This window comes from Salvelinus namaycush, chromosome 31 (assembly GCF_016432855.1).
Source record: "Salvelinus namaycush isolate Seneca chromosome 31, SaNama_1.0, whole genome shotgun sequence".
NCBI classification, from domain to species: domain Eukaryota; kingdom Metazoa; phylum Chordata; class Actinopteri; order Salmoniformes; family Salmonidae; genus Salvelinus; species Salvelinus namaycush.
This window is the reverse complement of record NC_052337.1, coordinates 25,368,055-25,384,797: the sequence shown is the minus strand read 5'-3', so window position 1 is coordinate 25,384,797 and position 16,743 is coordinate 25,368,055. Positions and strand designations below refer to the sequence as shown.

The 16,743-nt window shown below is 43.1% G+C and overlaps 2 protein-coding genes across 3 annotated transcripts; one reads left to right on the top strand and one right to left on the bottom strand.

Moving 5' to 3' along the window:
• The first annotated feature begins 1,455 nt into the window (after positions 1-1,455).
• On the top strand, positions 1,456-4,262 carry LOC120025909 (zinc finger protein 260-like). The gene is made up of 2 exons (XM_038970627.1): positions 1,456-1,766; positions 1,988-4,262. The coding sequence occupies exons 1-2, from the start codon at positions 1,568-1,570 to the stop codon at positions 3,601-3,603; spliced, it is 1,815 nt and encodes a 604-aa protein (XP_038826555.1). The 5' UTR covers positions 1,456-1,567; the 3' UTR covers positions 3,604-4,262.
• A 6,867-nt stretch (positions 4,263-11,129) lies between these two features.
• On the bottom strand, positions 11,130-16,489 carry LOC120026286 (suppressor APC domain-containing protein 2-like). 2 transcript variants are annotated; one of them, XM_038971113.1, is made up of 5 exons: positions 16,210-16,489; positions 13,796-13,942; positions 13,015-13,119; positions 12,587-12,706; positions 11,130-12,311 (listed from the first exon to the last, which is right to left on the bottom strand). In XM_038971113.1, the coding sequence occupies exons 1-5, from the start codon at positions 16,366-16,368 to the stop codon at positions 12,183-12,185; spliced, it is 660 nt and encodes a 219-aa protein (XP_038827041.1). In that variant the 5' UTR covers positions 16,369-16,489; the 3' UTR covers positions 11,130-12,182. The 2 variants fall into 2 exon arrangements, with proteins under 2 accessions (XP_038827041.1, XP_038827042.1); XM_038971114.1 differs by having other exon boundaries at positions 12,587-12,703.
• Between the last annotated feature and the right edge of the window lie 254 nt (positions 16,490-16,743).

Genomic DNA, 16,743 nt, shown 5'->3' with positions numbered 1-16,743 from the left:
AGCTGATTGTAACCACATTGACTCTTAAACAACACAACCAAAGTCCCTACATGACACGTACAAATATGCAGAAATCAAACCACAAACTTGAATGAAACCATATATACCAACAGACTAACATGGTTAAAATACAGTATATTATTCATGTGTGGAAAAACTCTAGATAATAAGCACTACTGTTGTCTGGAAACTAGACATAGCAGAACATGGCTAAGATCATTAAAAACTCAAATACACAGTTAGATCTACAAAGTTAATAATGTCCCTAAAAACTACCAAGGTTTCACAGAGTAACACTTGCCAATTTCATAGTAAACTTGGATATCGACTTACCCTTTCAAGCTTTCTCAAGGGGTATCATATGATCAGTTAGCTAGTAGGGCTTTAAGTCAGTCTGGGTGAAAAAAAACTAATTATTGCCATGTAGATAGACGGCTTACAGCACACGGCGTAATCCCTCCAGTGACTTGTCAATCTGGGTGCTGCAACTCAGACCCACAACAAACAAGTCTTAGAGCCTCTCTCAGACAGCACTAGCCTGGGGTGTCACAGAGAGAGGACGCATGCAATTCACAAGTCCTGATTCACTCTTCTGTGACAGATACCTCTCATCTCCAGGCAACAGATCCCAGACTTCCGCCACTCTCTGCTCATCTGCAACACGGATATGCCTGGGAAAGACAGGGGAAGGGGAAGGAGGAGTGGAATGAGAGAGCTAAAAGAGGCAACAAAAAGGAAGAAAAGGCACATTGTGATTGGCAGTCAGAGAAAGCGCACAAAGACACCTGAGAGCATTGGGCCTCTGCCCACAGCCTAAAGGCACCCACACAGGTTAGGGGAGTGTCTGAACTTCATTCCTGAAACTCAGACTGACACAAGGGAGTGAACTGGTAGAGCCTCAGAACACAGCAGGCATTCTTTTAAGCAAATAATTATGTAAGCCATGAGTCCCATTGGACCCTATTCCCCGGGTCTACTTACAGAGGAAGAAGACGCTGTTACAAGACAACATTCCCTCTGTTTTTTCATAAGGATTGTTCCATGTAAACCTCAAAATAACAATAAAGGTAAACAAACACTTTACATGTGTTGACTTCCTAAATGATGTTGTTTTGTAGCACTACATACAGTAGGACACCACATGAAGAGCTAGTTGTTGTGACAAGTAGTATAACTTGGATCTATGCTTCTTGAACATTAGCTACTTGAACAGTAAACACGTGTCAAATCACCAAACAACCCCCTACAAGCTCCCCTCGACAGAATGCACTAAATGTATGTCATATTAATGAATATTAAACGTACATTTACCTGCCAGGAGGCTACTACGCTTGAATAGACGGCAAACACACATGCAATGCGTACTCCTAAACTGCGGAGGCGGTAAAAAGGCACTACGGAAAGAGAACAACAAAACGAAGGAATGGTACGTCACTTTCACGCGACGATTACTGATTTGCTTTGTTCCGTACACGGCAGCAACATCATACACACCCATCTTGTAAGATAGTTTAGAAGGTATTAAAATATGTTTATCGTTTATTTGTATCCTATTTATTAGTAAACTATGGCCAAGTCAAAAGATTTAAAAGTATTCTTGGAGTCGTCTCTGAATGCGATTTTTAAAGCCACAGTGAGTGACATATTGGAGTCAGTGGACCAGACATTGTCTGAGTACAAGGGTAAATTACAAAGAATTGAAACTGAGAATGAAGATCTTAGACAAAGGTTGCACGATCAAGACAACAAGGATTCGATAGTTAAGGGTACGTACATAATGCACAGTTGTTTTAAAAATTATGCACACCTGGTTGCATAATTGCGAGGTAGGCCTAGCTGTCCAAACTTGAGGTACAAGCCGCCCTCAATATGGCCACCGAGCCAAGCTGACCCTCACTCTGTTGCATGTTTACATGTCATTTTCCAGGCAACCATGGATAACAGTTTACATTTTTTTTTACTTAAACATGTGTTTTGTTTTGCACAGACCCTGGAAGTAACCAGGATGCTGTTCACCTCCCTGACTTGTCAAGGAAGACCTGTTCCAGCCATTCAGCTGTCGGCCAATCCCAGAAGCCAATCAAAACACAGGGTGATGAGCGAAGAAGCTCCAGGAGACAGCAGAAGGACAAAATGCTTCGGAGCAGAGGGTCTGTCTCTTTTACAGATGCAGCAGCTCAGCAGGAACCAGAATGCCTCCAAAACGTTTCTGCCCTAATGTTCAAAAACATAAAGACAGAACCTGATATGGAGGATGACTACGCCATAGACCTCTCAAAGCCCCAATCTCCTCTCAACCTGGCTTCTAAGCAAATGAAGACAGAGAGTGCTGAGGTGAATTACATCATTCCTGAAGAGCATGATGAACACCTTCAGTCACCACTGGACACAGATGTGGACTCTAGAGACAGCGACAGTGACGTAAAAGTCACCATAGTGTCTGACAGTCACATGGCCATGGAGATGGGAGACGAGTGCGACCATTTTGTTGAGTCAGAGGGAAGGCTGTGTCACAATGTAACTGGAGAGGCTGAACCAGAAGAAGACCCCTTCCTGACATACTACCCTGACATGGGATCTGACCCTGCTGGGACGAGTGGGGAGGACATTTTACCCACTTTGAACTCTGCAGAGCCCTCTAAAAACGCACAAGGCTTCTACAACTGCACCCAGTGCGAGAAGACATTTCGTCGAGTGAACTCCCTCAACATCCACCTGAGGACTCATAGTGGCGAGAAGGCCCACTGCTGCAACTACTGCGGCAAACGCTTTGGCCGAGCAGACCTGCTCAAGTCCCACAAACGCACTCACACGGGAGAGAGACCGTTCAGCTGCGACCTCTGTGGTAAGAACTACGGTCACCCGGGCCAGCTCAGGATACACAAGCGTGTTCATACGGGAGAGAGACCGTACTGCTGCCCACACTGTGGGAAACGCTTCAGTGAACACAACCAGCTTAAAGTCCATTTACGAACTCACACAGGAGAGAGGCCATACAGTTGCACTGTGTGCGCCAAAACCTTCAGCAACGCAGGTAACCTGAGGATACACCAAAGAATTCACACTGGTGAGAAGCCTTACTGCTGTGTACAGTGTGGCAAGAGGTTCAATGGTATGGGGGACCTGAAAACACATTACAGGATTCATACAGGGGAGAGGCCGTACCATTGTGACCTGTGTGAGAAGACCTTCAGCCAGGCAGGCCACCTCACCATACACAAGCGGATGCACACAGGAGAGAAACCGTACACATGCTCAGAGTGCGGTAAGAGGTTCAGTGTGGCGAGCAGCCTCAAGCTGCACCTGAGGACTCATACAGGGGAGAAACTCTTCAGCTGCTCTTACTGTGGGAAGAGCTTCAGTAGGTCTGGCCATCTGAAGAGACACGAGCAGGTCCACACCAAGGAGAAGGTCTACCCCTGTGACCAGTGTGGGAAGACCTACACCGACCAGTCATCCCTCAAAAAGCACCAGAAGACTCATGGAGCTGAGGAGCTGAGGACTGAGGAGCTGAGGACTCAGGAGCTGAGGACTCAGGAGAATGAGAGCAGTACCAGTGGGACTGATGTTCCCCATAACCTGGAAATAAAGACTGAAGACTAAGACTGTTATGTCATGTTACTGTATGTGTTACAGTGCACTCTATATGGCTATTTAATGTTGATGTATCAGTACATTGTAGAAACACTATGCTGAATTTCACAAGAGCTCAAGCTTAGATTTCCTCAAGTAGTAGGACAGGAAACTGCTTTGAGTGTATGTAGCCTAAGAGCCATTCTTGCCAGTAATGAAGTATGGTAATGATTGTCATTCGTGTTAGACTTTCTATGTATAAAGTGGTAATGTTATTTTCTAACACTGTACATAGCTTTTAAGGCATATTCTCGATCAACAAAATGTTGATTTTCTTTAAAAGAGTGTCATGCATTTTAGGCTGTGCAAGGTGTAAATAATGATTGGTTGCAATGGCTTTTACCTAGAGACAAACCATTTAATTTAATCTATGAACATGTCACTAATTTTCACAGTTAATGGTTTTAGAAGCCATACTTTTAAGACATGAATGTTATGGTAGAAAATTGGATTATTTTGGTAAGAATGATGCCAAACCTTCGAAATGATTTATTATTCAAAGTGTAATTAATAGGCCGATGTATTGTGGTAAATGATACATAAAAAATTGACTTGTTACTGAGGATCTATCCTTAATATGGAATATATTCTGCTGTTAGTCCAAATTAAAATAATTTATCAAAACCAAATACCTCTATTCCTCAGTTTCTACAGTGTTGTATTTATTAATACAATTTTATTGTTTACCTTTTATCATTCTGACACCAGCATTCAAATCAGTTGGTATACAGACCAAATGCATAATCCTCTAAGACATAATACAGTATGTGTTAATATTTTTTATTACTAATTCATTACACACCTTTGATACAACAGAAATAACATATGAAATGACACCGGCATACAAACACATGTCAAAAGAACTGAGTATGCTCAAAATTGTATTGCATTTACTTTCTAGACAGGCTTATTTTCTCAAAGGCATTTCCATCCCCATATATGCAGTATGAAGAAAGTGAAAACAAAGATATAAAGGAAGTAAAAAACCATTTTGCCCATATGCTAATTTTGTTTCACCTTAAATCTGAGAATAGTTGTCTACTGGTAGTCTACCTACATCTTGTGTCCTCAACAATACCTTACATTGTCAGTTTTGGACCAAAACTACTTCCCACCACAATAACCAGACTTCTACCAGTACAGTATGTGTGTTGAGGGATCATCCTGAGTTGGCTGTATTTCTGGTACAGCAGCAGCCAGGTTTCTGTGGTAGTATTTTCTCTTTTGACAGGTAAAGCACAGGTTGGATACTGCTGCTAATGTCCATGAAGCCAAAGGCAATGTAGTGGATGTAGCACTGGAATACATCCGGGGAGAAGTACTGCTGGAAGGGGAACAGAGCCACGGGAGGGAAGTAGTTCAAAACAATGATTGCCAATATGATGAGGACCATTTTAAAGGCTCTCTTCTTGACAGGGTGCATCTCGTCACGGCCTGGCCCAGACTGCCTCAGGGCCCATAGGATGGCGACATTACAGAATACCATGAAGGCGAATGCTGCCAGGATCATGACTGTGAAGACCTTGTCAAAGTTCACGATGTTGCCCACGCACTTGGCGGTGGAGTAAGCCAGCGTGACAATCCACATGACGGCGGCAAGCACGGGCCGGTGGCTGCGGTCCTTGAGCTCTGTGAAGGTGATTGGGTGGAGCACGGCCATGTAGCGGTCCAGGCAGATGCAGGACAGGAAGAGTGGAGAGGAGTCCTTGACGCCGTAGAAGAAGCGCAGCACGTACCAGGTGCTGCTGGTGGTCAGGTAGACGATGTTGGCCAGCTCCAGAGGGGGGATGAGGCAGAAGAAGGTGTCCAGGATGGCCAGGTGCAGAATGAAGATGTCCGAGGTGGTGGAGTCACTCTTGTTCTTGTGCAGAAGCCACAGCACCATGACGTTGGCTGGGATCCCCAAGAACATGTTGATGAACTGCAGCACCAGGTAGAAGAGAAGCACGGCTGGCATGCCGTCACACTGCTCATATACAGTCTTGTCCCCTATGCTGGAGTTTAATGGTCTGTGTGAGATGAAGAGCAAAGACGAGTTGAAGAACACCTCCATGATGACTGGACTAGTGGGAGACTCAGTGGACACAGGACAAGAACTCTAAATCTGGACAAACAAATAATACAAACTTGTCAGATTTAGCACAACTTCTTTAACAGCTAGTTGAACACTTTGACATATCATTGGTCATGCTTTGTAATAAAATAACCTTTCCTGTAGCATCTTCATTTCTCTCTTTACCCACTGTAGAACATCAACATGACTTAATATCTGTCTTAAAAAAGAAATCATTTTACCTAATTCCAGAATCTAGTTGTCTGATATTGAATAATTCCCCTTGCCACATGTTTGTAATATGTACCACTGTTTAAACGTAAACTGTGAGTAAATCCCGTTTTAGTTTCTAGGCACGTAATAAAGACTGAGACTTGCCATGACTCCATGCAGTATGTACTCTGTTTCCTAGAAGATATTCCTATGTACGGTAGCTAAAGCCCAGACTCATATACTATGCTTGACAATTTAATTAAAATCTTTGGTTCTTCTGTTGGAGAAAATATCCTGTTTCTAATAATAGTCTACATTCTGGACACCTGAGCTGGAGCTCGACTGATAAGAAGCCTATTGATGGTTTATGAAAATATTTGAATGGACAGAAACTCCCAGTATATACAAAACAAAGAGACAGACTTACTGGTATGTTACATGGCTTTTGGTAATAAAACATTTGAATGGAGAGAACCTCCCAGTCTATGCAAAATAAAGAGACAGACTTACCGGTAGGTTACAGGGCTTTTGGTTTGAAGGAACAGTATGTCTTCAGCTGGTTCAGCTCTGTGTTGCAGTGAATAGTGTCTCCACTGTGGTGTCTCCACTGTATGGCGTCTCCACTGTGGTGTCTCCACTGTTGCTCATCCTCCTTAGTTCTTCATCTGTGTTCATCTGTGAGTGTGTGAGTATGGACTGAGCCCTCACCTCAAAATAAGGTGTAGAGAACACCCCCTCACCGATGACCCAACACTACGGGGATCCTGACGATCCAATCACCACATGAAGATAAGGGTGTGGAAACCTGGAAAATGTTTCCCCTGGCATCCATAGCACGCTTGGCCGTTAACTCACTGTACACACATCACTAAGCCATCTGCATGGCTAAAACACTATGTAACAGTACTGTTTTGTCACTTATTAAACAATTATAGTATAATAAATATGGTAATAATACATTTAAAGAGAGGTGTGGGTATAATGGTTCCATTGGTTTGTTTGGAGAATGTGTCGTGAGAAGCCATTGCCATTCACACTGATTGGCAATGATGCAACACGCCATTGGAGCCTGACGGAAATTTGGTGGTAAACAACTGATGTAACAATCCAGAAGATCACTTCTGAAATTCAGTGTAACAAAGGGTAATCTGTTACATGGGCATGACATGCATTATTTTGTGATCCGTGAGCCGTGATGACTGTCAGTGGTGTACACAGTACATTGGCAGTGAGGATTTTGTGTGGCTTCATTGGCGAAAAAGGCTCCTTGATGCATAGCCTGCATGTGCTGTTTGGCCTGTTATCTGTACAGATGTATAGAATAGCTCCTAATAGCCTACTCTTAATGTCAGAAACTGATCTCATAAAGAGTTTGTTTGACCTTTCAGATGACCTCTCAAATTACAGACTACAGATTGTTCTTTCTTCATTTTCATACGATTATGGAAGAACCGTAACTTAGAGGAATAAAGACATCTACACAAATGAAGGATGCTTTTTTCAATTATAAATTGGAATTAAATTACACTTCACTATGATGCCACATATTGGTGGTTATCTTTAAAGTATTTGAATAAACTTTTCATACAATGACAGTCAATCAACTCAACTGGATCCAGTCCAGAAGGATTCACCTGATTCCTTTACTAATTTGTATGTCTGATTTGTTTCTGTCTGATTTGTTTGGGTGAATATGGTTATAACTTCTGTATAACTTTGTGTGTTTATCTTGGTTAATGGTTACAACTCGCCACAGCATCTGTCGAAAGACAACCCAGGTTTGTTCATCGTGACTGAATCCAAGGTTGTGTCTACATTAGTTCTATGTTCATACAGGACATATTTTGGTCATATAAGGGAAGAGTCTCAGACACGTGCCACTTTCAGCCCGGGGCTCTGAGCTCCACCTGCAGCCACAAGACCGGGTTCTGTTTTTATCAGCAGACAAAAGATCTAACCAAAGTTAATTTAAATGTCCCCACATTCAAATGTCATATACATTTTAATTATTCCATTCTGATTTTGTTTAATGTAATTTCCTTGTAATTTCAGTTATCAGTTTCAGGAAATGTCTCATTAGATTGCCAATTTTGATGAAAATGACAGCAATGAAACTGATAAGTTTAAAGGAGATGCCATTTAGTTGAGTTAAATCCCCTTCTCTTGCAAGTATCTCAGAGAAAAGTGAGAACCTGAAATCACATAATTGAAGAACACATAATGGCAGACATTGTTTTCATGCTTCTCCTATCCCACAGACAGTACGTTGTGTAAAAGTCACGACCCCACCATGCAGCAGTCAGTCATGCAGACGACATGATGCCCCTGGGATGCCATTGCCATTCTGTTTAGTTAGTCTCTGAGAGAGAGATGAACAGCAGAGGAAAAGTGCCCTTGGAGTCTCTGACTCAACATGCTTAGTTGTTGCTGCTTTGGGTGCCCTTTTAATTAGTGGGAATTCATGCTTCAAGTGGAATCAGTGGACTCTAAGATAATTGTAATTAATTAGGAATGTTCATGGTTGTTGTTGTGTTTCAAGCTGGTGAAATGTAGTGTAATAAAAAATGTGAATGTCATAAGTTCATTGTTAATTTGCTTATAGTTATTACATATATAATAGATTTTAAACTCATGTCTCTAATGAATAAACCCCGCTGTCTCATCATTTCTAAAACTTTGGAAAGACATTACACCAATTCCAATCAAGTTTTTCCTGAGAATTGTATGCCCAGGACAAACAGAATTATATTCCTTATTAAAATCTCCTCCACTGGATCTGACCTAATAAAATCCAAGGGTACAAAATTAATATTGGATGAATTATGTCATACAGTGAGAACGTAGTAGGGCATTTCCTAATCTGATGGTTATCTGTGAGGCAAGATCCCCCTACTCAACTACAATGGGTGTCATTGATCTGTCAGAGAAGCCACATGTATTTTCTCTCAACAGAGAAGATACAAAGATCTCTATCTGAAAGTTGACTATATAGCTTCTAGCAGTCTGGAAGTGGTGCCTAATATTCTCAATGATATTCTTATTGATAGACAGATCATTAAGCATGGTAGATCTTCTGGTTAGTTACACTGTGTGTCTGTCCATCCCTCCTGTTACAATAACACACAATCAAAGGTTATTCATCTCAACCTGTCCATCAACTTGGCACTAGTGACTTATATATTTGATGAGAATGAACAAATTGGAAACAAAATCAGTCATCATCTTTCAGTGCTAGTGTATAAGTGTGTGATTATTTAATGGTGCTATTAACAAGCAACAACAGACACAAGGAGTTATACAATAGAAGGGGAACAAAGGGTATCAGATGAGGATGTATCAGTCAGTCTCTCTCTAGACAAACGTTACACAACCAGGCCTCATTCTCTCCACCACGCAGGAGAAACACATGAGCCCTATTACATCTCATCGAATACCGGTTCTCTTCCTCACTAACATACTTTCTCATCCAGACATTTGTGTACCAGCAGTTGTAAGATCCTAGATTTTCCATAGACACCCCGCACTGGCAAACATTGTTTGAGACTACGTTGTTCCCATAATGTAAACATTGCATCGACATGGCTCTTTGATAGATGTTTCCGATTTCTAAATTTAACCCAGGTTCCAACCACAAATCAACAACAAGGTTTGGTTGATTTCAAATTGAATTCATGTTTTCTGACAACTCAATCAAATATTAATACAAATGTGTTATCTTTTCCCAGTGTGCTGTCCATATATACACTTGTTTAACCAAAGTAAGTATTCTTTCTATTTTACTTCATTTTCTAAATGTTTGCCGTGCTGGAAAAGAGGTTGGAATATTAATTGAGGAGTAATATGAAAGGTCTAAGCTCCCAACTGTGCCATGTAAAACATGACTTGGAGACACCTGCACCCAACTGCTTTTCAGTCGACATCCTATAAAATCCCCCTGAATAGAGGTGACCGCTTTATAAATCAAGTAAACTTTGTGCAACAAGAGGCAATATATCAAATCTTCAAAACCCTCTACCACTGATGACCGCCATCTGGATTGACCCTGTAATACAAAGGAATAGAAGAGCGAAGCCAAAGTGATCAGAAGCTGAAACACTACAAGATAAATGATTATAGGACCTTACTGGCACCTTATGGGCAAGTTTATTTTACTGTTAAGTGGAAATAGTTAAATAGAAAGAGGAAAGGATAGCGTGGCATTCACTAACATACAATGTGAAGCAAGATAATCACAAGACCAAAGACATACAATCAAACAGGAGACAGCTAGGCAGTCTGTCACAGCAGAGAGTATTTATATGCAGACATCACAACAGTACCTAATAAGAGTTGCATTGCAAAATCATTACATAGTTGCGCTAAATAGCAATTACTGCCACTAAAAAACATATTCTCAATTAGAAATGTAAGAGGATTTAAGATTGAATGGGCCCAGTTGACTACGTGGTTTATGAGGCCACTGGTTTAGATTCTGGTTTGGTGGGACCATTATGAGCACAGCATTGAAAGAGCAGCAGTACTTATGCTTGGTTTTAACCTCTCATCGAACCAGGTCTCACAAAGCACATTCTGTTCATCCTGTACTAACATGGCATTACTCATTTTTGACACAAAGGGTCTGAGACACCTCTGTAGGAAGGCAGAGAGGAAGTGGCACTATAAAGCCAGTCTCGCATGAATCATTACAGCACATTACATTACATTTGAAGTCTATCAACCAAGGAGGAGTCGTTTTTTCCCACTAGCCAATCCAACATTACTCTTCTCTGAACCCTGTCCCGTTCCAGTGGTCCCTCTGCCACCAGGGACCAGGGCTCAAACACATTCAATAAATACCCATCCTTCTCATCTTCAAGTCTCTTCTACGTGCAAACTTCTCTCCTACCCTCTCCTCTACTAGGTCTCCTTGGCTTGTAGGACGTGTCACTTTCCTAGTGCTCTCAATACATTCCCTTTAAGGGAAACAAAACGACAGTTACAAGCTGCTATTCTGTTATACTCCTAAGATGATGGGTAATTAAGCAATAAGGCCCGAGGGGGTGTGGTATATGGCCAATATACCATGGCTAAGGGCTGTTCTTATGCACGACGCAAAGCGGAGTGCCTGGACACAGCCCTTAGCCGTGGTATATTGGCCATATACCACCAACCCCCGAGGTGTCTTATTGCTATTATAAACTGGTTACCAAAGTAATTAGCAGTACAAATAAATGTTTTGTCATACCTTTGGTATACGGTCTGATATACCACAGCTGTCAGCCAATCAGCATTCAGGGTTCAAACCACACAGTTTATAATAGACTATATATACTAGTGCTTCACATCATGTGTATTTGGCTCACTTAAGGGTACAAAGAGTGACAAACAGTAAATGAGATATTATACAGTCATGTTGTCCTCCTTAGGGAAAGGGGGATACCTAGTCAGTTGTCCAACAATGTATTCAACTGAAATGTGTCTTCCACATTTAACCCAACCCCTCTGAATCAGAAAGGTGCGGGGGGCTGCCTTAATCGACATCCATGTCTTCGGCGCCCGGGGATGGGAAAAGCTCTCTAGAAACCAGTAAGCTCCGCCAGGTCAAGAGAGCCCAGCTTCTCATCATACCAACCATTTCAATTAGGTTTGAGATACACAAGTGGATATATTGGAATACAAGGGGAGAAATATCTACCAAAGTGTGACTGAGATCAAAGTATCTGGAATAAATGTTTCATAAAATAAATACATTTTGTGGTGTGTGTCCAATGGAATCCCTCCAACTAATGCATTTGTACAGGAGCTGTTGTCATGGTGATTGTCAGGGATCCAGTAGCTCCATGTAGGGGTTTGGGATTTAGTTCATGATGTCCAATCACATAGCTTATACTGTGATGGGAGGGAGGGTGAACGTAAAGTCTGGTCCAATAAGGTAGGATCCTAGTGGATCACAATAGATCCTTGGAGTATTTCGAGGGGGAGTAGAATCCTGGGCAGGTCCCAGTTAGGAATGGTTAGACTATGGTGTTCCAGGCTTTCTGCCCAGTGGGTGAGGTATCAGAGGACGGTGGACTCGGGAGTCCCTCTCCTCTAGGAGGGGTCGGCCCAGATTAGTGTGCAGGCCATTTTAAGTGGAGTTGTCGGTTGGGGAGATCCAGAGGGTGTGGTCAAGTGGGGGGTCAAAGTTCAAGGTGCTTTCATCATGCCAGGAGTGGTGAGTTGAGTCTGATACAGTTGTCTTGTTGTGAGTGGGGGGGGGCAGATAGAGCTGGAGACCACTACAGTTGTATTATGGTGTCTGTATTCAGATGAAGGTGGAGTCCATGGTGCTGCTGTCATGCGTGCTCCGGGCGCGAGCCTCAAACAGTTGTTTGATCAGAGCAGACTTCTCCTGCTCCAGCTGAGTGATGCGCTCACTCTTATCAGTCACCTCCTGCACCAGGGCGTAGAGAGGGATGGAGGGATGGAGACAGGAGGAGTGGTGGAGGAGGAAATGAGGAGGGGAGACATGGACCAGGGAGAAGAGAGTTTAAACAAGCTTTTATTGTGCATTTAAGGAGTGTACATACAGAGCTTCGATGCAGCAGGTTGAAGAGAAGAGACAGGTAGAGGTTAGACGATCATAGAGGGACAGTGGTGACGGATACATATACAGTATACTGTATATACAGTACATTTAATTGACATCTAACAGTATCTTCAGTTTACCTGGGTGAGAAGGCGGTTCTGGTCCTTAAGTCTCTGAATGGCTTGTGGTGGGGCAGGGGCAGGAGGCTGGGAGCTGGAGGAGATTGCTGTGGGCTGGGTGCCAGAGAATGGGAAAGACTGCTAAGAGGGAGAGAGAGAAATAAATAAATAATTCACCATTATTTACCATGTTTCAGTAAAGACTCCAGTGTTTAGGGTTGACTATACTCTCTGTCTAAAACATAGAATGAACTTTCAACATATAATTGCCACTGAGAGGATTCCAGTAAGAGTTTTCCTCTTACTGGAACTTGAACTTAGAACTTAGAAATTGAACTTAGAAATTGCACAATTATATGAGACAACCATTCCTCATAGGGCAGTGAGGAGGCTGAGTTACACACAGTCAGGTAATATGTCATATTTCAAGGTGAATCATCAATATTCACCATTCCAGAGCAGGAAATGAGGTCATTAAGGCAGCGGTTGGCTTCCTGCAGCTTGGGAAGCAGAACATCCATGCGACTTTGATTCTGGGATTCTGTGAAGAAATCCTGGTGGGAGAGAGAAAGAGAAACAGTAAGATCAGACAGTTTCAGATCATTTATATATTATCCATACCTATTGTACTGAATTATACTGTACATGACCTGGGTCATGTTCATTAGGACATATTCATATTTGTTTTACTTGTAATTTAAAAAAAAAAAATTTTTTACTCCCTTTTCCCCCCACAATTTAGATCTTGTCTCATCGCTGCAACTCCCCAATGGGCTCAGGAGGCAAAGGTTGAGACGTGAATCCTCTGAAACTTGACCCGCTAAACCACAATTCATAACACCCGCACGCTTAACCCGGAAGCCAGCCACACCAATGTGTCAGAGGAAACACCGCCCAACTGACGACCGAGGTCAGCCTGCAGGCGCCCGGCCCGCCACAAGAAGTCGCTAGAGCACGATGAGCCAAGTAAAGCCCCCCCCGGCCAAACCCTCCCCTAACCCGGACAACGCTGGGCCAATTGTGCGTCATCCTATGGGACTCCCGATCACGGCCGGTTGTGATACAACCTGGGATGGAACCCGGGTCTGTAGTGACGCCTCTAGCACTGTGATGTAGTGCATTAGACTGCTGTGCCACTTCGGAGGCCCTCGGGACGGACAAGTCCAGGAGGTAGTCACTCCCTGTTTCAGTTTGTTTTCTTCTGTTTGCTGCCTAATGAACAGTCCTTACCGTGCAGTGGTTGCTCTGGCCCACGTGTCTCTGTCTCTCTGTGACATTGTGGATCTGGGTCTGGTACCACTCTCTAGCCCGCTCCACCACGTCCAGACCAGCCAGCAGAGAGTCCTTCTCCTGTTCCAACTCCTTCATCTGCTTCAGCTGGAGCAAGAGGGAGTCAACATCTATCTCACTATGGTCATCAATTTGGGTCACTAACCTGAAGTCATTTGGCGACTCTGTATGCTTGCTGCTTGCTCCTCAAGCTTATACTCATACTGAGTCCCAAAAAAGGGGTCCCTAATTTACAATCATCTCAGGGTAAATGTTGTGTATTAGCTAAGCTTGCATGTCACATTTATGATGATCAAAAAGCTACATCTCTACATGTTGTCCTGAGACAATGGCCCAGGGCCAATTGTGCCAGAATTGTACCCCAACCTCAAAAGGAAGAGCAATATTCATTGGAGCAATCAGCCCGGCGCCATAGCAACCGTGCATAGACCTAAGAATGGGTAAACAGTAGCCACTCCAACAGGCCGTCCTGTCCCAGTGGCAGGCAGACAGCATTGAGTTCTGCTGACCATCTTATCCTCCAGCACAGCACAGGCCCCATTCTTGGCATTCAGCCACCTGATGTGTCATCCACTCTCTCCATACACTATCACTGTTGGGAAAACCATGTCTGTACAAAGGCCTATTTTCCAATGACATAAACCAACCAGTATTGTCAAAGTGTGCTGATACTGTTGTTGTTATCTGATCTGGACTATAACCAGCCAGGATAAACCTCTTGTGGCATCACTGCATACTAAACACATTTCCCCTTTCAGCTCTGGCCCTGCTGGGTTGAATGGGACCTGCAAACAGAGGACAGAGGAGAGGAGAAAGAGAGATGAAAGAGAGGGAGAGCAGAGAAAGACAGAGAGGGGTGGGGGGTTTGTGGCTGGAATTAAGCGTGACCCAGTGTCAGGCTGTGTGTTTGTGTGGTGGGCCACAGGCAGGGCAGCTCTGTAGAGAGAGGGGGGAGGTGCAAGGGGAATGATAGAAAAGTTAGAGAGGGGAGAGGGGGTACATGTCCCAGCTGGCTGACAAGGCTAACATCACCAGTGTTAAAATGACAAAGCATACAACACCAACAATGGCATGACACTGATGATGTTGTCTTATCTAAAATCACAAAGTACAATATCATGTTTATTTTGAATTTTTTATTTAACCTATATTTAACTAGGCAAGTCAGTTTTGAACAAATTCTTATTTACTATGACGGCCTACCAGGGAACAGTGGGTTAACTGCCTTATTCAAGGACAGAACGACCGATTTTTACCTTGTCAGTTTGGGGATTCAATCCAGCAACCTTTTGGGTACTGACCCAACGCTCTAACTACTAGGCTACCTGCCGCCCCAGAGTTTCCTGCAGTTATATGTTCTGGTGCCACTCAGGCAGTTAAATGATTGATTGGGGACCTCTATGTAGTTGAATGTGATTGCTTTTATTAAATATGTTTATTTTGATTGTGTGCTGAATTATATTGTTTCATTCACATATATATGTATGTTTTATTATGATGTTTTTATTGGAATGTATACAGGGCTCTCTTGTAAAATATATGTTTAATCTCAATGTGACTCCCTGTTTAAATAAAGGTTCAAAAAATAAAACTCAGCAGATTGTTCCACAAAAATCTGTGGAGACTGAAAGGATCTCTAGTGTTATCCATTCCTGAGAATGGGTTTGGTAACTTATGATTCTAAACTGAATTAATGAAGTTACATATAAAGGGAGTTTCTGGAAGATTGCTTTGTAAATAAATGAACAAGTATGCAGCTCTCTTCTTACAGACAGAGGTCCATCCCACATTTTTATACAGACTACAATGATGAGTCCTAAAATTGTCCCCTGTGATAAAACGGATTGCGGGGGCTGCCACATGCATATAAACAATATCACCAAAATCCAATACAGGTAGAAGCGTTGTCTGAACAATCTTTCTCCTATTTTCAATACTGAGGCATGATTTATTTCTATATAATGTGCATGCGGCTAGTCTACACAGCAGCTCCAAACAGTACAAACTAACATACAACTGCTAGGGCTAAAGCAACAACATGACAACCAGGGGTTTACAGGTTATCAACAAGACACAACCTGATACAAACCCACACTAACACTGTCCACTAGCTTCAACAACTCATTAACCACAGACACACAACAGAACTGTCAAACATTCAGCTAGTTGACAACTTGTTATCTCTCTCTGACTCTGCTCATAACTCCATAGTTAAATATTGACACAGCTTGACACACATCTGGAGCGGGTAGTAGACATATATACATGGAAACTCCTCAATGGCCAAACAAGACTTTCCTCCAGTCTAAATATCCTTCCTTCTCTTCCTCTCTCCTGTAATGGTTCTCACTCACCCAAAGGAAAAAGTGCAGTGCCTTGCTGCTGTACAGACTGCTGCTGAGAGGGATGAAGACAGTGGTGTAGGCTGCCCAAACGGCTGTCCAGGCTGGGCCGGGTGGACCAAGCGAGTCCCCTGCTTCCAGGCCCCTGGGTCCGACCCGGCTCATTACCATGTGGACAGGCAATCAGAGGGGGGAGTAGGGGGGAGGGGGAGCAGCTCCCTCTACAACTCAACACAGAGAAAGAGTGGAAGGAGAGAGAAAAAGACAGAGAGAGAGGGAGAGAGAGAGTAGGGCTCAGAGAAATGAGAGGCTGGGGGATAGAGAAAGAGAAAGAGAGAGAGAGAGAGAGAGAGAGAGAGAGAGAGAGAGAGGGAGAGAGGAATAGAGATAGAGATAGAGATAGAGAGAGAGAGAGAGAGAGAGAGAGAGAGAGAGAGAGAGAGAGAGAGAGAGAGAGAGAGAGAGAGAGAGAGAGAGAGAGAGAGGAGGCATGGGGGGGGCAGGAGATTGGGAGGGCAACAGTAGAAGAGGGGTTGGACTGAGAAA